This window comes from Juglans microcarpa x Juglans regia, chromosome 5S (assembly GCF_004785595.1).
Source record: "Juglans microcarpa x Juglans regia isolate MS1-56 chromosome 5S, Jm3101_v1.0, whole genome shotgun sequence".
Lineage (NCBI taxonomy): Eukaryota > Viridiplantae > Streptophyta > Magnoliopsida > Fagales > Juglandaceae > Juglans > Juglans microcarpa x Juglans regia.
In genome coordinates, this window is record NC_054603.1 from 12026687 (window position 1) to 12051177 (window position 24491).

Genomic DNA, 24491 nt, shown 5'->3' on the forward strand with positions numbered 1-24491 from the left:
TCTGATGATCTCAATTTTGTGAAAAAAAGTATTTTATTTTCACAGATTGTAACTCGTGACAAATAAAATGGTCCAATATAATTATTTGCGGTGAGAATTTTCTTACCACGTGAATTTGATGGTAAAATGTAATTATTTTCTACTAAATAGTATTCGCAAGAAAAATTTATGTCTCAAAAATTACTATTTGTTGTAGTGATATGACATTCAATCTGCTTGTAAAGTAGAACCATTATATAATTTCCAATGGTTTTCGATTTATTGAGTAGTTTTGTAGCAATTAAATTAAATTCAACCCAATGATCCAAAGCATCTTTTATATATATATATATATATATATAGTAGTTGTGTGTCAGCTTAATTAATTGTTCTAATGAAAAATTGAGATCATCAGTTAATTAATTAGCAGCATGCAGCTGTTAGCTAATTAATTTTGGAACGACTGATCATTAATTGATCATGAGTCGTACTTTCTGGTAGTACTGCATGGAGTCTGGACTAAGCCAGTCTTTAATTGATAGGAGTAGTTAATTTGTAATCAGAATTTATTTTTATATGTATCCATCACAGTTGTAATTTTACTTTTATTAATGAATAAAGTCTATTTTGAAAAATATATATCTTTTAATTTGTTGATGATAAATGTATGTAGAATATTTTGTTGGCGCCGACAAACACAAAGGGTCCAATACAAAGTCATACTGCATCGGAGGTAGCCGTAGACGTCGTCTCATGTAACACTATAAGTATTAAATTTGAAATCAAATTAATGAATACCAATTAAATGAAAATAAATAAATTAAAATAAGAAATTAGAAAATGAAATTAAAATAAATACCAGATCCAAACTGATCATCACTATCCTCCTCGACGTCGGCCTTCTCATACTCAAGAACATCCGGAACATGAATTGGAGTTCCCTTGATCCAATTCTGCGTGCAAATCAAAGCCTCCACAGTGGCAGGAGCTAATGAACTCCGAAATGAATCTAATACACGTCCTCTTGTGCTAAAGGCCGACTTTGACGCTACTGTGCTAATAGGGATGGCCAAAAGTGTGCGGGCTATCTCTCCAAGGATGGGATACTTCACGGCATTCACCTTCCACCAACTTAATATATCAAAATCTCGTGAAAATGGTAGAATCTCTGCTGCTAAGTATCTGTCTATCTCTGGCTGAGCCTCTACAAAACTCCGAAGGAAGGGGGTCTGCTCATACCTCTCACCCCACTCCAATCTACGTCTTTTCCCAACCTCGACTTCAGGAAACTGTGAGCCTGAGGCTGAGGGGGTAGGTGTAGGTGCCGCAATATTACCATCCCGCAAGGTGGAAAACTCATCAAATAATCTAGTAAGGGTTTCCCGAACCCTTGCTGCAATAAGCTCTGCCCATACTTGCCCGTACGCAAGGCCCAATCCAAATATCATGCCATCCAACTTATACCTCGAGTCAAAGACGACAGCTACGTATAACAAAATATTAGCCTTCGTTAAATCTTCCCAATACTTGTCGTACTTTGTCCTCATAATCAATGACATCTCCCGCATCCTAATGTGACCACCCGCGACCATGTCATCTAATTCTTCTTTTACCCTACATATTTGCTGACATACAACATTAGATGTAGGGTACAAAGTTCCAGATAGCCTCATGGTGACATCGTAAAAAAGCCTCAAAAACTCTACAAAATTAGTTACAATTTTCCAATCATCTTCTACGGGTTTCCCCAATCTCCCGTGATCATCAAAATATTTAACATATTGGATGTCTTCGTCACCCAATAATGTAAATGCCAGCTTATATTCTTGGGCCGCCTCCAACATCAGAAATGTTGAGTTCCATCGTGTAGGCATATCAGTATAAAGGCCCATCTTAGATGTTAGGCCCGCAGATCTCGCAGCAACCTTGAATTTGTCCAACCTCGAAGGAGAATATCTCACCCATCTCACAGCAGTCCTAACCCGAGCAATCGAGTCATGAAGATCTCTCAAACCATCAGTGACAATCAGATTTAGAATATGTGCCGCACATCTCACATGCAGACACTCACCACTCATGAGTGTCTTATTTGCCTCTCTAAGATAGGTCTTTAGATGTCCCAATGCAACATCGTTAGACGAGGCATTATCGACTATGACTGTAACCACTCGGGTCAACCCTCACTCCTTTATTGCGGCCTCCAAGGCCTTTCCAATTGTCTCACCCTTATGATCAGTGATTTTACAAAATTTTATAATCTTCTTTTGCAATGTCCAATGACAATCAATAAAATGCACAGTCAAAGACATATAATTAAAATTTTGGATCGATGTCCAAGTGTTAGTGGTGAGACAAACAAATTGATCCGCCAACTGACCCCTCAACTTCTCCTTTTCAATGTAATAATGTTTTTTTACATCCTTTGCCACCGTGTGGCAAGAAGGAATATTAAACCTTGGTTCCAAGTAGCGAGAATACCTTGGAACCGTTTCCCATCAACAATTTGAAAAGGTAGCTCGTCCATTATGACCATACGAGCTAGGAGTCTTCTACACTCATCGGGATCATACTTAGTATACCCCCTCAAAGTTGCACCCCCACTAGTCCCATTCGCTATTTTTTTAAGTCCAATTTTTAGCCTAGATTGGCTTTTGTCTTGTAATGATCTTAATATTGGACTTTTTTTGCATTGCTCTTCTAAGTGCACCTTTAATTGTGAGGTGTCATGTTTCCTATAGTGACATCCATAAATTTTTCGACAATAGTTACACTTGGCTTGGGGGTTACTTGAGTCACCACCCTCTAGTTTAGTGAAATGACTCCAAACTATTTAAGTAGGTTTCTTGCTGGGCTTGGGGGCGGGGCAAGGTGCCGTAGGGCTAGGTGTAGGGGTTTGAGTAGGAGGTGTAGGTGTAGGTGTAGGTGTAGGGGTAGGGGTGCCCTCGGCCTGGAAAGGAGAGCTCGCACTAGAATCTGCTGGCATATCCATGAACTCAAGCAAACAACAAATCTGAAATTATAGAAAACATAGCAAATATATAATGAACATAAAAAAAAAAAGTAGAATAAAAAATTAGACCATATAATTCATCAAAGAATTGTAAAAAATTTAAAGTCATAAATTTTAGGCATTGAAAAGACACATTTATTATTCAAGTTATAAAAATACTTGTAGTGGTTTTAGTTATTTTTTATTGTACTATTTTAATTATTTCCCCGAACTCAAAATAGACAAATTTGAACCAACATATTAAGAAAAATGATCACATCCGAGCATATTAAATTAAATAAAGAAATTAAATACAATACAATAAAAATGAAACGTCTAGAAATCAACTCAAAACAAGGGATGAGATGTTGATATGAATGGATAATAATGATTATGGTCGCTTTACAAAAGGATAGATGTCCATATCGATAATGGGCATGCACCATAATTATTGTGTTAGTATGAATGTTCCAAATTTGTTGAGGGCTTTGTCTTGTCACCCTAAATGCTTTCTTTTTACTAAAACAACATGTTTATGCAAATTCTCTTTTGTGTTCAAATGAATTTGACATTCATAATATATATATATATATATATATATATATATATATATATATATATATATTTATAACTTGAAAGACTATAAGGCATAAGCATAGCAACTATATAAATTATAATGAACATAAAAAAAAAAAGTAGAATAAAAAAAAGTACCACTTGACATTCATAATTTCATATATATATATAAATATATATATATATATATATTTCATCTTAATTCATTATATTGAATTTCGAAATACCCTAGTGCATTCTTTTTTTTTTTTTTTTTGTTCAATTTGGTAGGGAACATGAAATTCTGTTTTTAAACCCCTAAATTAATTTTTTAAACCCCTAGTGCATAGCAATTTTAAAGATTAAACCCCTAAATTAATTTAGGGTTTTCAATCTTTGAAACCCCTAAATTAATTTAGGGTATTTCGAAACCCTAAATTAATTTAGGGGTTTCAAAGATTAAAACCCCTAAATTAATTTAGGTTAATTTAGGGTTTCGGATTGGAGCCCTAAATTAATTTAGGGCTCCAATCCAAATTAATTAGACACAATAATATTGAAATTCAGTGATTTACACACATTATATAATGCAAACAAAAAAAAAAAAAAAAAAACAATTCACAGAACACAATTCACGGGTCACGGGAGTCATTCAAAATTTCAAAGATCAAACCACATGCACAATCTAAACACCACAGCACACAATTCACAAAATCCCATCCTCCATCTCTGATAAACTCCATCCTTCCTCCAATCTCCATTAAATATGTAAATCACAAAAAAATTAAAGTGTCGAATTTGGGTTTCTTACCTTCGGAAATGAAGAGAGAGGAACCGGGTGCGAATCCGAGTCGTGCGACGGGGATGGCGATGCAGATAGACGGACCGGGCGGCAGCTCACGGCTGCGAGAAGTAACTCAGAGAGAGAGAGAGGCGAGAGCGACTGAGAGTGAGAGTGAGAAGAAGAAATCGGGGCAGAGGCGAGAAAGGGGGAGGGGCTGGGTTTCAGTTTTAAGTCTGGGAATTTTACACCCAGGCATGAAACGACGTCGTTTCATGCCTGGGTTTTTTTTTTTTTTTTAATATATATGTAAATAACGTATATAATATAATTATAATTATATATATCCGGGGCGGGCGGGGCAGGGTATATACGGGGCGGGGGTCACCCCAGCCCGCCGCCGCCCCCGGATGTTGCCCCAGATGCGGGCGGGTGGCCCCGCCGCCCGCATCTGACGGGCGGGGTGATCCGCCCCGCCTAACGGAGGCGGGGCAGAAGCGGGGCGGGGCAGCGGGGGCGGGCACCCCTACTCTAAAAGAATAGATAATATGTAATTCACGGCATTGAATATTAGTACTTATCAATAATATGAATCTCAGGATTAAATATTGTGTAGTCGATTCCTATCACTGGCTGAATGTGACATCATTTATTAGGTTTTACTTTAACATTTTTAAAAAATAATGGATAAAGCCGCATTATTTTTAAAAAATAACATTTTTAACGTTTATGAATTCCAACTCACCGCTTAATGTTTGCTTTGTCTTTCTCAATCTGTAGCAAATTATCTAATTTAGATAGAAAATTGAAGTGGGTCGCAGCCTTATTTTCCTTTATTACTTTTTTTAATTTATTTCTAAGCAAATCTATACTAAGTTCAAAATGTCTATCTACGTGAAGATGTTATATTTCTTAAAAAACCAATAGTACAAATTATGATCCGTTGTTTATGATAACTTTCTAGAAGCAGAAGAGAACAAAAATCGATACAAATTCTCATTCCTTCAATAAATGGCAATAATATAGGAATTATCTCGATATTTATCTTATTTAAGATATTAAAATTCAGCCAAGAATTTGAAAATAGCTCGATTCTTTTGTAGCTTTATGATAGAAACAAAGTGAGTATTATTCACGCTGTGACAGGGGAGAGTGTGTGGGCAATGCAATCGCCAAGAACGTTTACAAATTAAGCAACGATTATAATAATAACAAAATTATTTTTATTGCATAAGTCATTGATCAAGAATTCAATGCACAAACCGTACCCTCGACTCTCTTTACTCCCTGTTTTTTTTTTTTTTTTTTTTTTTTTTTTTTTTTTTTTTTTTTTTTTTTTTTAAAAAAAACTCTCTTGATCTCTCATGACATGAATTTCCAGACCACACAACCTCTTTAAATATCAGCGTCACTCGTTCTTCGTTTGAGTACGACTGCAACACAAATCGAGTACCTCAATCCACTTACAAACTCATGGCCAGCTGAGCAGCTTGTTTTCTCATCCTCCAATTTATTAGGTTATTTCTGTTACAGTCTTGCATGTTTAACGTTGCTAATGCTGCAATTCTCAACGTTACCACTGATCAATCTGCTCTTTTAGCCTTGAAAGATCCTGTTTCTTATGATCCTGATCATGTTTTAACAAACAGTTGGTCCACCTCTACTTCTGTTTGCACTTGGGTCGGTGTCACTTGTGGTTCTAAACATCTCCGAGTCAAAGCTTTGAACCTTTCCTACATGGGCCTTGTTGGTACCATTCCTCCGCACATCGGGAACCTTTCGTTCCTTGTTAGGATAAGCTTTGTAAACAATAGCTTCCATGGCTCAATCCCGAATGAGTTGTCGCGTCTTCATCGGTTGGAATACTTGGACTTCACATACAACGAATTCAGTGGAGAAATCCCATCTCGGTTAGGGTTTCTAACAAAACTTCAATTTTTGAGTCTATATGGTAACAATTTTGAAGGTACTATTCCATCATCTCTATCCAACATAACTTCGTTGCAACGGTTTTATCTTTCATATAACCAACTTTCAGGATCCATACCTTCCTCTATATTCAACATATTTGGCTTGCAAAAAATTCTTCTCACAGAAAACAAACTTACGGGTCCGATGCCATCCATCTTGGCCAACATGTCTTCGTTGCAGATCATTGATCTAAGCTATAACATGTTGGTTGGTACACTACGAATGTACATCTTTGATCATCTTCCTAAGTTACAATATATCTCTTTGAGTAACAATCAACTTCAAGGTCAACTTCCGTCCACTTTGTACAAGTGTAAGCAGTTACAAGTTCTATCCCTTTCGGTGAATCATTTCAATGGAAGGATATCTCCGAAAATAGGGAACTTAACCATGCTTACAGAGTTACGTCTTAGCGAGAACAACTTGGAAGGTATGATTAGTTTTGTTTCTGCAGTCAATTATATATATATATATATATATGAAGACGACCATTGTTTTAGTAAATGTGTTTTATGATAGTATCTGATTAATTAGGCACAAATTCGTTGTCAATCCTGTGAAAACACGAAGATTTTAGTGAGTCTAATATTCCAAAAAAATGTAGAGGATGGAAAAAAATCAATTAACAATGAAAAAGTTATTTCCTATAGTCTATAATATTCTTTAATTTGGTGCATGTGACTGTAAGTTTCCAATGTTCAAAACTGAACAATTAACTTATGGTACTACCTCAAAAACTAAACTAGCAGTTTCCTGGATTTTTAAGGGTAAGTTTTCATTCGACTCCGGATAAAAAAAAAATATATAATTCTAGGAAACATTCTAATTATCATTCCACTAATTTGAGGTCATTGGCCTTGGTATAAGGCTTCAATTTCACTTCTTCCATTACATGTTTTCATCTTTTTCGGGGGTCATGGTTATAGCTAGAGATTATGGAGCATTACTTTTTGTTTTGGAAATGCTAGCTAACCAACCTTTTTATGACCCTTTCATCACTCTAATGCTTTTATTTTTTTTTTATTATTTTTTTTTTCGTGTTTTTTAATTTTTTTTCTTTTTAAGTTGTTCATGAATAAAAATGAATTGGATAATATATCATATATAAATTAGGAAGATATATGTCTTGATAGTTAGAATTGTTCATCTGGGCTAGGTTTTTCCACCCAGCCCGAAACCCGGATAACCGGGTTCTGGTTTCGGTTTTCGGCCAGGGTCAAAATAGTAAGTGGCAATTCAATAAGTAAATATGCCACCTACATGGTATTTGAGGCCTTGGTTTTCTTACTACTAACTTGTGTATGCTAAATTATTAAAACCACTACTTCTTTTCTTTTCTTCCTTTTGTTCTAATACAAGTACATATATATTCATATTTTGACAGGTTCAATACCAAGTGAAATTGGTAACCTCCAGAATCTAGAGTTGATTAGCATCGAACTTAATGGTTTTGTTGGTCCAATTCCATTCAAGATCTTCAATTATCTCAACGATTCAAACTATTTGTATGGGACTCAGTAAATTTTCAGGTCATCTTCCATCAGATATGGGCTTCTACCTTCCGAAGCTCAAACAACTTAGCCTTTATGGAAATAAACTGAGCGGAATAATTCCCAGTTCCATCTCCAATGCTTCACAGCTCACTCTTCTAGACTTGAATGGTAACTCATTGTCGGGAATAATTCCAGAAGCACTTGGTAATTTAAGGCTCCTGCAGTGGCTCGGCTTGGAATTTAATAATTTGACCATGGGAATTCAAGAACTGAATCCTTTCTCTTACTTGTCAAATTGCAAATATCTTAGATTTCTAGCTTTTGCATTCAATCCCCTTCACAACTTCCTTCCGAATTCCATTGGTAACCTTTCTCTATCTCTTGAAAGACTTTACCTATCTTCTTGCCATATTAAGGGAAGCATTCTGGCAGAGCTTGGGAATCTAAGTAGTTTGATTATTTTGGAACTATCCAACAACAAATTGAAAGGACCTATTCCAACTACATTAGGAAGATTGCACATGCTACAAGCTTTGTCCCTTCAAGCTAACGAACTAGAGGGTCATATCCTGTCTGATCTTTGTCATCTAAAGAGTTTGTATGACTTGTCTATAGATAGCAATAAGCTTTTTGGACATATTCCAACATGCATTAGCAATCTAACTTTCCTAAGATATCTCTACTTAGGTTTCAACCAATTAACATCCATGATTCCTTTGAGCTTGTGGAGCCTTACAAATCTCCTGGAGGTCGACCTGTCATCCAATTCATTAACTGGCCTTCTTTCATTTGAGATTGGAGATATGAAAGTGATGAGGGTATTGAATCTGTCAAGAAATCAACTATCAGGGGATATTCCGATAACAATTGGTGGCCTCATAGATCTAACTAATCTCTCGTTAGCAATCAATCAACTAGAAGGTTCAATTCCAGAGTCTTTTGGTAAACTATTAAGCTTGGAGATCTTAGATCTTTCGTGTAACAATTTATCTGGAAGGATTCCCAAATCCTTAGAAGCACTTTTATACCTCAAGTATCTAAATGTCTCTTTCAATAATCTACGAGGGAAAATTCCAACAGGAGGACCATTTGTACACTTCTGGTCTGCTTCATTTATCTCAAATGATGCGCTTTGTGGTGCACCCCGTTTACAAGTTCCCCCATGCGAAGAAGATTCTCCTAAAAACAAAAAGCTCAAAGTATCGCACTTAATGAAGTATCTGTTACCAGCAATTGGGTTAGCGATGCTTGTAGTGATCCCTTCATTAGCCTATAAAATATGCAAAACAGAGAATCTTGGATTACCACTACAGGCAGACTTGTACAATTTAACTACATGGAGAAGAATTTCTCATCAAGAACTTCTACTAGCAACAGAAAGGTTCAACTCAAGCAACTTACTTGGTCAAGGAAGTTTTGGATCAGTATACAAGGGAACACTTTCAGATGGGATGAATATTGCAGTAAAAGTTCTAAACTTGCAAGTAGAAGGGGCATTTAAGTGTTTTGATGCAGAGTGCGAGGTATTGCGAAATGCTCGTCATCGCAATTTGGTCAAAATCATTAGCATTTGTAGCAACATCGACTTCAAAGCCCTTGTATTGGAATACATGCCAAATGAGAACTTAGAGAAGTGGTTATACTCTCATGATCGTTGTTTGAATTTCTTACAAAGGCTGAATATAATGATTGATGTTGCATCAGCGTTGGAATACCTTCATTATGGTTTCTCAACAGTTATTGTTCATTGTGATTTGAAGCCGAGCAACGTCCTATTAGATGTGGATATGGTTGCACATGTTGCTGATTTTGGCATGGCCAAACTCTTAGGTGATGAGAATTCTATGATGCAAACGATGACTCTTACAACTTTAGGGTATATGGCACCAGGTGATTTTTTGAATTTACCACTGAAACTCTCTTAGTCATTATTTTACTCATACACAATTAAGTCTTATCATATCATAGAACATTCATCTACACAATTTATCAATTTTGCTTCGATCTTTTTTCACTACTATCAAATATTGAAGTAAGTTGTAACAATAAGTTGTAGTGTTATACACAGAGTAGGAGGCATTGTTTCTACAAAAGGGGATATGTATAGTTATGGCATCCAACTCATTGAGACTTTTACAAGAAAAAGACCTACAGATGACATGTTTGCAGGAGAAATGAGCTTGAAGCGTTGGGTAAATGAAGCATTGCCCATTTCAACGATTGATATTGTTGATGCCAGTTTGTTGGGAAACGAAAGATATCATGTTGCCTTGGAGGAGTGCATATCTTCAATTATGGGATTGGCTTTAGATTGTTGTGCAGAGTTGCCTGACCAAAGAACTAACATGAAAATTGTTTTAGCCACTCTAAAGAAGATTAAAACAAAGTCTTTAAGAGATGTCGAAAGATATTGACATGGGCCTTGTGTTTGTTTAAATGTTTTCATTATATGTCTTTCCTAATGATAAAACGGTATTGAGATTGTGAAAAAGAGACAGTTTGAACCTCTTTTCTTTTCTTTTTTTTTCTTTCTTTTTTTTTTTATAGAAAACAAACTTCATTAACTAATATCAACCTTACAACTGTCTCTCAATCCAAAGGACTTGAGAAATTACATTAGCGAAAGATCCCCCACCACAAACTAATGTCATTGACATTCCAAGCAAGTCTTGCAAGCCTATGCGTAGCTTCATTACACATTCTTCCTACATGTTGAACTGCACAGCTGCTAAACCTTGCCATCAACTTCTTTGCATCCTTTATGACTTGCCTAACATAGACATGGGATGGCTCAAGCTGTTGCAGCTCCTTTACCATGACCAATTCCTAGTAAGTGTTTGCCTGAAGTAGATAATGGGAGACATTACCTAATGAGAAGTAATTGACGTAGCTTTTTGGTTTGTCTCATGTAGCCTATTTCAGATGAGTGATGGTTGAGGGAGTTTTGAAACTTGTGGTACGAAGTGCCCATAGCTGTTTGTAAAGCCCTTTCTGGAAGAGACTTCCCATGTTGAAGTGATTGTTGCTGCACATTGAAACAAAAGTCAAAGTTAATATTAGAACTATGGTGGATGGGATTTGAGTTTTGTTTGGAATATAGAATTTTGACAAGGCATGTTATTCCATTGCTATAGAGAATGCAAAGCTCGATTGTTGGTGGGGTTTTTGTTGTGCCAAGTAGTTGGAAGAGGTGGTCTAGGGAGGGTCGGCTGCTGGAGAGTAATGTGGTTCATTGGGATAGTGATGGGTGGAAAAGGGGAACAATGGATAGTAGAGGTGTTTCAGAGGTAAGGTGGCAATGGGTGGATTTCAGGAAAGGTGGTCTATAACACCCCGTTCCCGAAAAGACATTTTAGAATTTTCGAGGAGCCAGTGTGCTACTACTAAACTTGAACTTAAAACTTTTTTCTTTTTAACAATGCACCAGATGCTAAAAATTTCCATAAAATAACAAACTTCAATAAATACTGAAAATCCAAAATAAGGTCTGCAGAAGCACTTATGAAAAATAAGGAAGTCTCATGTGCTTATCAAAATAATTTATTTAAAACTTAGAACCATAAAAATAATCATAACATAATCTGTCTAGGCCTCTGTCTCGCCTCCCTGGGTCAAGTTCTGTCCTGCAGTCTCTCTTCATAAATGTCATCACCTGGGGTGGTTTAAAAACATAAAAATAAACTAAAATGAGTCGAATATTCAATAAGCAACACATCATACAGTAACATAATAAACATAAAGTTTCTTAAAAAGCGTGCATATTCGTAAATAACATGAACATAAACATTGACTTATCTTTCACTTGTCATAGGCCGTTACACACTGTTGACCTCCGTGAGTTAGGGTTAGCGAATCTAAATAGATTCTGATTCCACCCGTGGCCGCGGGTTGTGGAATCCATACATAAGGAAGACAATACTGGGTGCACTACCAGCATGCACGACCTGGCAATGCAATATGCCCATAACATAGGTACCGTTTTCATATCATAACATAGGCCGTTACATATTTTATCAAATCATACTTGCATACTTGTCATTTCATAGATTTCAAAAGAAATCACATACATATCATATTATAGATTTCAAAAGAAATCACATACATACTTGTCATATCGTATCATAGATTTCAAACGAAATCGCATTCTTTCATAAACGTCGTGATACATGTTTTCTTACATAAATTCATGACTTTTCATAGAAAATTTTATGAAATAACTCTCACATAAATCATGCATTTCATAAATAATTTTATTAAATAACTCTTACATAAAATCATGCATTTAATAAATAATTTTATGAAATATCTCTGACATAAAATCATGACTTTTTCATAATTTTATCATGTGATGGGTACGTAAAAAGGGGCTTCCAATGAAGGGAATACACGCATAATATCTTTTATAAAAAGACATGTAGTTCACCGTACATACGTGTAAAGATATGATCATGCTACTTACCTTGCAACGCTAAATCACTATTATCGGCACGAAAACGGTCGCCTATAAAAATAAACACGTAATTTACATAAATTTTTAATTAAACAAGAGATTTTATTGAAAATCTAAACTATAAAAAATATCCTATATTTTCTAAAGCTAAAATCCTAATTATTCTAAACTGTTAATCTTTATAACAAAAAGATTTAAAGCCCGTAAATAAGAGTCCACGTAAAAATAAAATTAAAGCTCAATATAAACTATAAGTTCAATACGTATGTTGTTCGGTGTATAACAAAGGGACAAAAATGTAATTAAGAAGAATCTACCCTTCTGTAATTGAAACTGACAGAAACTTAAGAATTCATTTCAACTTGAAGACAGGTATTTTTCTTGAGGGGAAATCTAAGCCGTGCGATATCCTTACCAAGAGAGGAAACACGCGACGAAGTGGAGGCTGAGGAGAGGGTGGCGAGTGAGGCGGCAAAGCTGTGAGAGAGAGAGAGAGAGAGAGAGACGAAAAGTGAGAGAGAGTTATGAGAGAGGGAGAGTTTACGGGATGAAAGAGAAGGAGTTCTGTCAAACCGAAAACAACCGAGAGAAAGAGGGGGACGACGACGGTCGTGGCTTACCGGGACGGAGTGGGTGCCACTGGGTTGTGCTGGTCGCCGGTTTCTGTGTCGTCGGAGAGGGGGTTCGGCGCCTCTTGAGGTGGCTACCGTGGAGAAGGTGACTGCATGCTCTGTTTAGGACGTGCAAAAACAGTGGTGCGTCCGTGGCTGCTACGGCGTGCCTTGGCGGCTGAGGTGGTCCGATGTATTCTATGGTGGCCAGTGGTGGCGTCGGCGTGTTCTGTGGCTGAGGGTGGCTGGGCTGTGGCTCACGGTCGGAGAGCTCAGTGCTCTGTTTTTAGGTGTGGAAAACAGGGTGCCGTAAGTGGTTGACGTGCGTGTGCAGTGGCTATCACACAGTGGCTGAGCAACTGGAAGGGGTTGCGGCGGGATGGCGCAAGTGAAGGCTTGGCTGAGCGACGGTGGTGGAGGGCAGCGACGAGGGCTTGTTGTCTGGGTTTGCGTGGGGATATCGTGAGTTTGCTGTGTTTAAAGGGGCTGAGTGTGGTTGTTCACGCTGGAAAGAAATTGGCTCCGGTTGGACGTAATGAGCCTAGCTCTATATATAGACCGAAGAAACCCCTAGTGACGAAGGAGAAGAAACGTATGTGCATGGAAGTGGATTAAATTTTGTAAGTGTTTGAATTTTAAAGAATCGAAAACCGGTAGCTAGGAGTTTGACTATGAAGAGGAAATAAGAATAGGAATAATGTGTGGACTCTAACACACACGTGCTTGGAGGGAAAAATAATAATAATAATAATAATGGAAACTTAACTCTAGGTTTAAAAAAAAAATCATCTGATAATTTGCTTTAACTCATAAAAAAAAATTTTATCTGTAATCTTATTTCTAAATACAAGATCGGGTCGTTACATGGTCGATTCAAGTGGTACTGGTTTTTGGTTAAGAGGCATAGAGATGACCATGACTTCAGGGTCAAGTTATGGAGTGCAGTGAATTGCGTATTAAGTTATTAGGGCTTGGATTAGTGGTGGGTTGGACAGGTCGAGTGCGTTGATTGGGAAAGGGCTTTTATAGGGCTTGTCTAAGTTATTTTGTTTGTTAAGGTGGTTAATTGGGTTGATTGGGAGAGAAGCGTGGGTTGTTGGTCTGTTTGGAGGGATGTGTGGGCTGTATTTATGTTGGAATGCCCATCGGAGCATTACAAGAGTTGGGCAAGAACTCTCTTGGAGAGTGTTGCAATGTTTATCAATGAAAGAATGCGATTAGCCCACTCCCCCCCCCCCCCCCCCCCCCCCCCCCCCCCCCCGGTATGATTTATATTTGAAAGAATTTAAGTATTATGGGGTAATTAGAGTTCTTTAAGTACACCAGAAAAATATAACGCTCACAAATGCTCTGAATAAGAGGGAACTTCTTAAGATTCTACATCTCAGTCGCAGATCATTCACTACAAGCAATAACACATCCATGGTCCGCATAACAAAATAGTCAGCGGTAACTCGGTCAATAAATATGCCACCTACATGGTATTTTAAGTCTTGGTTTTCTTACTGCTAACTTGTGTATGCTTGATTATTAAAATCACTAATTCTTTTTTTTTTCTTTTTTACAGGTTCAATACCAAGTTAAATTGGTAATCTACAGAATTTGGAGTTGTTTTCGATCAGAATGAATGGTTTTTTTTTTTTTTTTGGTCCAGTTCCTTTCAAGATCTCCAATATCTCAAGGATACAAATTATTTAAATGGGGGCCAATAAATTCTTCGGTCATCTTCCATCAGATATAGACCTCTTCCTTCCAAAGCTCAAACAACTTTTTCTTGCTGGAAATAAACTGAGCGAAAGAATTCCCAACTCCATCTCCAATGCTTCACAGCCCACTTTCCTAGACTCGAGTTTTAAGTCATTGCCGGGCATAATACCAGAAACACTTGGTAATTTAAGGCTCCTTCAGTGGCTTAGCCTGGGAACTAATAATTTGACCATGGGAAGTCAAGAATTGAATATTTTCTCTTATTGAATTGCAAAGATCTCATAATGCTATCTTTTTCATTCAATCCCCTTCACAACTTTCATATCTTATTCCCAATTCCTTTGGTATCCTTTCTCACTCTCTTCAAAATCTTTACCTATTTTCTTGCCACATTAATGGAAGGATTTCGGCAGAGCATGGGAATCTAAGTAGTTTGATTATTTTGAATCTATCCAACAACGAATTCGAAGGACCTATTCTTGTCATATCTAGTCTGATCTTTCTCATCTAAAAAGCTTGTATGTGTTGTCTCTAGATAGCAATAAGCTTTTTGGACATATTCCAACATGCATAAGCAATCTAACTTCCCTTAGATATCTCTACTTAGGTTACAACCAATTAACATCTATGATTCCTTTGAGCTTGTGGACCCTTACAAATCTCCTGGAGGTTGACCTGCCATCCAATTCATTAACTGAGCTTCTTTCATTAGAGATTGGGGATATGAAAGTCCTGAATATATTGAATATGTCAAGAAATCAACTATCAAAGGATATCCCAATAAGAATTGGTGGCCTTATAGATCTAACTCATCTCTCTTTAGTAGTCAATAGACTAGAAGGTTCAATTCTGAGTCTTTTGGTGAATTGTTAAGTTTGGAGAGCTTAGATCTTTCCTACAACAATTTATCTTGAAGGATTCCCAAGTCCTTGAAAGTACTTTTATACCTCAAGTATCTAAATGTCTTTTCCAATAATATACGAGCGAGAATTCCATCAAGACAACCATTTGTACACTTATGATATGCTTCATTCATCTCAAATGACGCGCTTTGTGGTGCACCCTCATTACAAGTTCCCCTATGCAAAGAATATTCTCCTCACAAAGAAATGGCCAAAGGATCGCATTTAATGAAGTATCTGTTACCAGTAATTAGGTTAGCCATGCTTGTAGTGGCCCCTTCATTAGCCTATAAAATATGCAAAATAGAGAATCCTGGATTTCCACTACAGGCAGACTTATACAATTTACCAACATGGAGAAGAACTTCTCACCAAGACATTGTACTATGAACATAAAGGTTCAACTCAAGCAACTTAGTTGGTGAATGGAGTTTTTTTTATCAATATACAAGGGAACACTTTCAGATGGGATGAATATTGTTGTAGATGTCAAACCCAGCTTGGATCCCAACCTGTAGCCCAGCTCCTATGGAATGCCCATAAGCTGAAGCAAAGCCTAGCCACTATTGTCCTAAATGGCGTCGCTTTGTAAGGAAGGAGAAAACCCTAAAATTTCTTATCTTCTCCTTCATTTTTCCCTTCGCTGCCACACACCCGCCCCCCTTGAGTCTCTCTTTCTTCTCTCCCCTTGTGCACCGTCGCAGGTCCAGCCCTGCTCTTTGGTTCCCAGCAACGTCGCTTGAAGCTGTTGGTAAGTCTCCTCTGTATCTCTCTCTCTCCCCTCTCTCAGCATTCCCTTTCACTGTCGTAACCCTTCTGTCATTGTTCATCACGCCAGCCATCCTCCCTCACTAAAAGGCTCCTTCGCTGGCCACCCTACCTCGTGCCATTCGTCCATCCCTGATGGCCTCTCTGAATGGCTCTCTCGATTCTACTACCTTCTGCAGCTAACCACCGCTCACCAACTTAGCCCAAGCTTGACCCTCGTCGCTCGCAGCACTGCATGAAGTCTTTGTAGCTTGCTTCACATCAAACCACCAAGATCTGCTGTTCAAATCTCATCGTTCGAAAGTCACACCGTCGTCGAGCTAAGCCCAGCTTCCACCCTTCGAAAACCAATCATTGAGCTTCCATATCTTCCCCCAAGTCTCATCCAGATTTCTTCCCCTCTCTATTCTATCCTCCCGTGCATTTAGAGAGACTTTGCCTTGGGTTTCGCCGTGCTCACCGCGGCCCACCATTTTCAGTAGCTCCCTTATGGTCATTCGACCACCCCCTCACCTATTCCCTTGTGCTAGGCTGCTTCCCCTTTTAGATCCACTCAACCCGAGTCTCGATTCCCCTTTTTTGATTCTGCGCCACCACCCTTGGCCACGATATTCCCTTCCTCCTCCATCTGTTTACATCGAATATGTCACCCTTTAATTTTTTCCAATCATAGATCTCCCCGTTTTGTCAAGATCCTCAACTATCACCTTGCGCCGCCATGCTCTGCCCCTCCAGATGCCACCACAGTTAGCCAATGCCACTCACCTAGTATATTAATCTGTAGGTTGCTATTTGATTTGACTAATCAATTTTCCATCTACGCAGCGACAAGTGCATGCGCATACTCATAGTTTTTCTTTCAATCTAAGAGGGATACTTTAAGTTGGCCCGCTTGATCATCCAGAATTAACCTTCCACATGGTAAGTAAAACCCTTAGCTGACCCATGGAATACTGACATTAGAAAATTATTAAAGTGTGTTTGTTACAATTTGGTTGTGAATGAAAAGTGGTTGGGGGCCCTATGGAGTGTTGGGATAAAATTTGTAGTTAGTGATGGATTGTTCGCTGCGGGCTGGGTTAAGCGTTGGGAAATTGAGTGTAGTTGTGAAAATGTGAAAATGTGTTGTAATACTGTGTTGGTTGTCGTACTTTGCTATGCCATGTCATCCAATAACTGCTTGTTACATAATTCCATTTTATTTATTGCATGTCATTAAATTTTATGAATTGTGCCATATTTTGTAGGTATGTGTATCATGACTCCAAACTAAGATGTGGTATTATCTCGGTGGAGCTCCTTTGGTCACTCAGGAGCTTATAAAATTGAGTGACATCCCCTGGGTTGTCGCCTGGTGACAACGGGCTTGGACAAGACGGTAACGATCTCATGTCGACTCTGTGGCCTCTTTGCTTGAGGATGCCAGGTCATGTACGTGCCGGTATGCAGAGCTGGGCATTGTTTGTTACGAAGTCATAAGCACGGTCGTTACTCGCGGTGTGATGAATGGAGCCAGGGTGTGCGCTTGGTCCATAGGGGAGATCATGGTGCATGCGTAATTAAAATGATTGATGAACTTTATGTGGATTTTTGGCGTGTGTGGATTTTTTGTAAATTATTGGGAAGGATATTGGCAATGTACAATTTTGTTAATGTTGAAAAATCTCATTTTTCCTAATGCTATGATATGTTCACATTTTTCCGTGTTTGTATTTTTGGGTGTCGTTCTATTGGTTTTACTTGTTGAGATTGCGAAATCTCACTGTGGAGTCTCCACCTGCAGTTTCACAGAGCGGAACAGTAGACTTTGATGCAAAGGACGGATATGAGCTTGGAGGATCAGTTTCACTTGAGGAGTGAACACTTGAGTACCTTTCCCCTTATGTAGTATTGTTTGGGTGTTTTCCTTTTAATTAGTTGGATGACTATATAAATTTTATGTCGGGAATTAGGAGACTAGTGGCTATGGATATACTGCATGCAATTGTAATTTAAATTTTCTGGTACTATTAGCAGGTCAGTCTGCTCTTTTTTTTTCATCGTGTTTAAAAATGTACACTTATATATTGCATGCTTGCACACACATTACGCTTGGGGTGTGATCCGTGTGGTCAACACCTCGGCGTCGTGACTCCGGCCAAAGCACACTTGGGGGTTGAGGGTGCCACAGGTTGTATTAGAGCTTTTACGGCTCTGGATAAATCCAGAAGTCACTAAGATACAGTACCAGAATTCTAGGCTTTAATCTTGCTACTATTGGCTTGAAGATTTGTGTTGATAGACTTGGATTGTTTAGCAAAGTTGGCTGAAACTTTTAGTAGAATAGGCATGAACCTTTTGTATAGTAGGCTTGAACTTTTAGCAATTAGGCTTGGATTTGAATTGTCGGAGCTTGAACAGAAACAACATGGTCTAGGCGATCTTGTCGGAGCAGAGACAGAAGTGGCGAGTTGATAAGGGTAACAACATCTAATTGCCCAGGATAATTAAAATTTTAGATTCTTCAAAATTTATGAAACAAGTTATATGAAATCCAAGGTTGTATATTTTGTAGACTTTAATACGTGGGTTAATTTAAATTGAAGGTTTAGATTTTTATAGACTTTAAGAAATGTTTTGATAGCGTTTGAGGTTTTAGAATATGCAAGCTTTAGTAGACAACTTTTATTATATTTTAGGTATCGATTTTGCATACTTTTGAAAATGATTGTGTAGAATGAGGCCAAGTTGGACTTAGAGTAGAATTGGGTGGACTGGTTAAATTGGAAGAAGTCTCAATTATGTTTTGGTGAACTTTTGTGGTATTTGATATTGAATTTTGCAGTACCAAATTTAAATGCTAATTGGAATTAAGGTGATGAGCTTTTAAGTATATGTTGTCAAGTAGAAGTTATAGGTGCTCTTTATTGGTTGGTCGGGATGGTTTTGAACCTTTTAGAGTACGTTGCTTAACTTAGATGGGATGCATGTACTTTGATTAGATAAGTACCTCTTGGTTAAAGTTTGGGTGTGAGGATACCACTGCCTTCTTTTTAAAGGAGGACAATACCTCTATTCTTTATTAAAAAAAAAACTCCACTTATAACGGAGGAAAACCATATACACCAACCAAACATAGCAAATCAACCAATCAAATAAAGAATTGAAAAGAAATAACAAGACACCAAAATTAAAATGGAAGACTTGGGATACGCAACTTATCCATTCAAAAGAGTCCTCTCAATCTATTCGGCAAAACATCAACAGCATAATATCTTCTTGTAATGCATCCCTCACCTTGTCGCGCCAAAATATCCGCCGCCTGATTGCCTTCTCTAAATTGATTCTTTATAGAGAAGTGAAGACCTTGTTACTTCCCAAAAATCTCGTAAATACCAGGAAGAACAAATTCCAGATGTGAGCCATCACCCCACCAACACCGAGTCATTTTCAATGCATATATTTTGGTAGCCAATATCTTTGCAAAGCCGAACACCACTAGTTAGAGCACGTAACTCCACTAAAGTGTTAGTCCCAGTCTCAAATTTTTCAGAAAAAGCAGCCTTAATATTACCAAGTGAATCACGGTTTATACCCTCCCCACCACAAGAACTAGGATTTCCTCTACACGAGCCATCAATACTGAGCTCCAACCAACCTGTAGGAGACTTTTCCCAGACAACTTTGCGAGGAGGTTTGACCATTGGCTGTTTCATATGAACCTGTAGAGCTTCCATAATATTTTTCCAATAGAGGACAACGAACCCTTCAATCTTTCTGCAATTTTTGCAATCCAAAATCTCATCGATGACCGAACTACATCCCCCAATTCATGCATATCTTCCATGTGGGCTTTAGAAGCCTAAGCCAAAGTCTCCAAGATATCACAACAGGTAACAATCCTATTTAGTATATATGTAGGATTTGGCGGAATAATTCAAACCTTTTCCGTTGCGAATGCTTGAAGTGCGGTCACCCGTAGAATTCACTCTTAAGTGTTATTAGCATGAATCTTCCCAAATACTTAGACCTCCCTTCACTCACTCATACTTGTTACATTCTCGAAAAGATCCTCCCATGAATTCTTTGCACAATAGTCCTTATGGATGACGTTACTTGTTTTTCATGCAGTCTATTTCTTCAATATTTGAAATTCTTTGCACAAGTCTAAGTCTTCATGCTTGAATTCTTTTGGAAATTGATATGAAGGGAAATCACCCTTTAAAAAAAAATTGTAACTCCAAGTCGTACGTGAAGTAGTTTTTATTTGGTTCTGACAGCTCTCACTGAAAAACGAAACATGTCATCCTTCTTGACTCAGGACGCCGCTAATACCCACTCCAGAAGCATCGCAATTCACCTCGAAGATCTTCTCAAAATCATGGAGTGCCAGAACTAGTGCTTCAATCATCTTCTGCTTGAGCAGCAGAAAACTAGTCTCTGCTTCCTCGGACCATTGGATTGTCTGCCCTTTCAGGCACTCTATGATGGGTGTGATTAGAGTGATAAAATTGCAGATGAATCGTCGATAAAAGGAGGCCAATCCATGGAAGCTCCACACACTGTGTAGGGTCTTGGGTTGGCCACTCTAAAATGGCTTCCACTTTGGATTGATCTGCATGGACACCATCTATAGAGATGACAAATCCAAGGAATGTAACAAAAGTGGCGAAAAAGGAGCACTTTTTCTAGTTGACGAACATACACTCCTTTCATAACGTCTTGAAAGCATCTCTAAGATGTTCTACATGTGCCTCCCAAGTCGAACTGTAGATGAGGATATCATCAAAGTAGACGACGACAAAATTTCCCATAAAAGACAGTAGTACATGATGCATAAATCTCATAAATGTATTAGGTGCATTGAATAGGCCAAAGAGCATGACCAACCACTCATAGAGACCGTGTTGCATCTTGAACGCCGTCTTCCACTCGTCCCCAAGGTGTATTCGTAACTGGTGATACTCGCTTTTAAGATCGATTTTGGAAAAGATCTTAAAGACTGACAACTGATCCAGCATGTCGTCCAGGAGTGGATGGGGAATCTGTACTTCACGGTGATTTTGTTAATGGCTTTACTGTCCACGCACATGCGCCATGAACCATCTTTCTTGGGTACCAGGAGGGCAGGAATTGCACATGGGCTCATACTCTCACAGATGTAACCATTCTCTAACAATTATAGCACTTGGCACTACAATTATTTTGATTCCTTGGGGTTAAGGTGATATGCTGCCCTATTGTGTAAACTAGATGCTGGCACGAAGACAATCTAGTGTTGTATATCTCTCATGGGTGGAAGGCCAGGGGAAGGTCTTCTGGCATTAGATCTACAAACTCATATAGTATCTTCTGAACTTTTGGCAATACCTCAGCGTCCATCCCACCACGATTGTCACATGGCATCAAGGCAAAGACCATGCCTTCTTTCTTTACCTCCACCAAGAATCTAGCCTTCGATAGAAGAGTGTGTCCCATTTCACCCTTAGGAGTAGAAGTAGCACCCACCCTACTAGGTGCTAAGGTGATGTTCTTCCCTTTAATGCTAAGCGAATAGGTGTTTTTACGCCCATCGTGAATCACGCTTCGATCATACTGCCACGGTTTGCCTAGCAATAAAAAGCAAGCATCCATAGATACAACGTCACACCACGCATTGTCAAAATGTTTCCGACCAATAGAAAAGGAAACCAAACATCGTTCGTCAACAGTGACTTCACTGCCCTTCTTTAGCCACGACAGCTTGTATAGCTTCGAGTGTTGGTCTATCTTGAGTTGCAGCTTTTAAACTACTTCCTCGGAGACCCCGTTCTCACAGCTACTAATATCTATGAGTAGTTTGTACACCTTGATGGAAATAGTGCTGGTAGTGCGAAAGATATTAATTCTCAACCAGTCTTTGCCAGACTCCCCCTTGGGAGTTAGTAAACTCTTCCTGACGACATAGGTCTCGTTACCATCTCCATGTAAGACATCCCCTTCCTCTCCACCTTCATTATAGATCGATTCTCCCATGCTTTCAACATCTTCCATGTCATCCCCTTCTGGGTGTTAGACTTTCTGCATTTTGTCACCCTATGATCCCTCATCCGAAGCACCGAATATTGGTGTTCGAACTTTGACCTTGAGTGGGCCACGGAGTAGGGCAAGTCTAATGCGGACGGACCCCCTGTGTGTTCTGGTCGACCCTTGGTGCAGGTTGCTTGGTTTGCTATTTCTCCACGACTAGAGCACATTGATAGGCTTCAAAAACAATCCAGAGAGAACGGAGGTTGAGAATGTCCTATAAGGGCTACTGCAAACCACCCAAATAAGGTGCTACCAATTACTCTTTAGTTTTGAAAAGATCATTACGAGCCACCAATTGATAGAACTCCTCAGTTTCTCATCAACGGATTTCATTCTTTGCCTCGACGTGTGAAGTCGCCGAAACAAGGAAACAAGGTTTGAGTATATCCGAAGGGTAAAAGCTAACCCTTCATCTTTTTCTTCATCTTCTCCCAATCGCCAATCTTGGCTTTACCCTGTCTCTCTTGAGACTGCTTCAACTACTCCCACTAGGCAGATGCTCGACCCTTTAGTTTGACGGTGACTAGTTTCACCTTCATATGATCTGGGACATCCTTGTATTCAAAGATACATTCTACTTTGTGCAACCAATCAATGAACCCTTCCGCCTATAGAGTAACATAAAATTCTGGTAGATTTACTCTGAAGCCTAGGTCTCCACCTCGCTTTTCCCTACCACAATACTCTCAAAAAGGAGCATGACTGTGATACGGGTTCTCAAAACTGGATTTAGACTCTTGATCATAAGTCTAACCCTCCAAGTTTTGCACCTCTAGACACTTGGATAATTATTCTATATGCCTCTGCAAATCAGCAATCATCGTGTCCTGTATGTTACGATCGCGGAAAGGGACTTCCTCATTCGGAACTTGTCCACATTGATCACGACCTCTACCACTAGCCATGCAAACTAACGATAATTGACCCATGGAAAATAATAAAGCTCTTATGCCAACTGGCGCTGAAAAAATATAAGGTTATTCTTACGGCTAGTGAAATAACAGAAGCTAGATATTGAGATTGAGAAAATTGCAAACAGAGAGAAACTCTAAGATAAACTCTGAGATTAGACTTTTTCTATAAAATAAGTCAATCATCCTTTCTGAAGTCCACAAGTCGGGTTTAAATAGCTAAAGAAAAATGGCAGAACTGTAATTAAGGCCAAACAATAGAAAACATAATAAGATAACTTTAACTAAAATCTAGTCTAAGAATTCAGAATAAAATCGTTACTAAAAGATAAACATTACCCTAAAAGAAAATTAACCAAAAATGAAAGAGTTGACTAAAATTAACGATTCAGAGGTAAAAATGGTTGATTTTGGGATTGACAAGGGGCCCACCCTACAAAACATGGTGACTACAACATGTGTACCGAAGAAAGCTTTCTGGATTGGGGTCAAATGCACAATTCTGATACCTATAGCCAAAGTAGTAGTTAAAATATGGGATGTCGCTCATTTCTCCTCGCCCAAATCTACCTCTTCTCGCCCAAATCCTTATCTCTTCCCGCCAGTTTTGCACTGGTCTACCTTCTCAAAATAGTCCAGTGCTTTTAACGTCGTATCTGTTAGCTAAGCCTTATCGGCCTCGGATTCGGACTCGGATCCCCCTGCATCAAAGGGTTTTAGCACATAAGGTAAGGACGTTTCTAAATATAATGAACCTTCTGTTTTAAAATTGTGGTACTCTTATGTTCTATAGGTATCGCAATTCTATCACCAAGTACAAGTTATAAGATTTAGGACCTGAACTTTGGAAAATGTTAGGTTACGATTTATTGAGATTATTATTTTAGGTGGAGAATTTTATTATTATTATTTCATGTGGAGAGTTCTATATCTGTGGAGTTAAGATAATTGTTGGGTGAATTTATTATTAGGCTTTTAAATCAATCTCATTATAAAGGTTGATTTTTGTTTAGGCTTAAATTAAATTTGGAGTATATGATGTTGACACGTAGCATCCTAAGTTTACGCCTAAAGGATTAGTAAGGCATTGGACTAAATGAATGAGGAGTAAAGAGACATGAAAAACATGTGGCAGATAAGTATGTAAGTTATTTGAGGTGTAGCAAGTTTCGAGGACGAAATTTTTATAAGGAGGGAAGTTTGTATCGACCTAGCCCAATAATTCCATGATCGAAATATTGATAATTTCTATTGGGCCTAAATTATACTTAATGGGCTATATAAGATAAGCCCATGAGCAATAAATTATTAAGATTGATTAGGAGT

At 38.3% G+C, this 24491-nt stretch overlaps 1 protein-coding gene across 3 annotated transcripts; it reads left to right on the forward strand.

The window, feature by feature from the left end:
• The first annotated feature begins 5717 nt into the window (after window positions 1–5717).
• Window positions 5718–24491, forward strand: LOC121267863 (LRR receptor-like serine/threonine-protein kinase EFR). 3 transcript variants are annotated; one of them, XM_041171955.1, is made up of 4 exons: window positions 5718–6705; window positions 7660–9658; window positions 14014–14016; window positions 24479–24491. In XM_041171955.1, the coding sequence occupies exons 2-4, from the start codon at window positions 7720–7722 to the stop codon at window positions 24481–24483; spliced, it is 1947 nt and encodes a 648-aa protein (XP_041027889.1). In that variant the 5' UTR covers window positions 5718–6705; window positions 7660–7719; the 3' UTR covers window positions 24484–24491. The 3 variants fall into 3 exon arrangements, with proteins under 3 accessions (XP_041027889.1, XP_041027888.1, XP_041027887.1); XM_041171954.1 differs by lacking the exons at window positions 14014–14016; window positions 24479–24491 and having other exon boundaries at window positions 5718–6270; window positions 6400–6705; window positions 7660–10259; XM_041171953.1 differs by lacking the exons at window positions 14014–14016; window positions 24479–24491 and having other exon boundaries at window positions 7660–10259.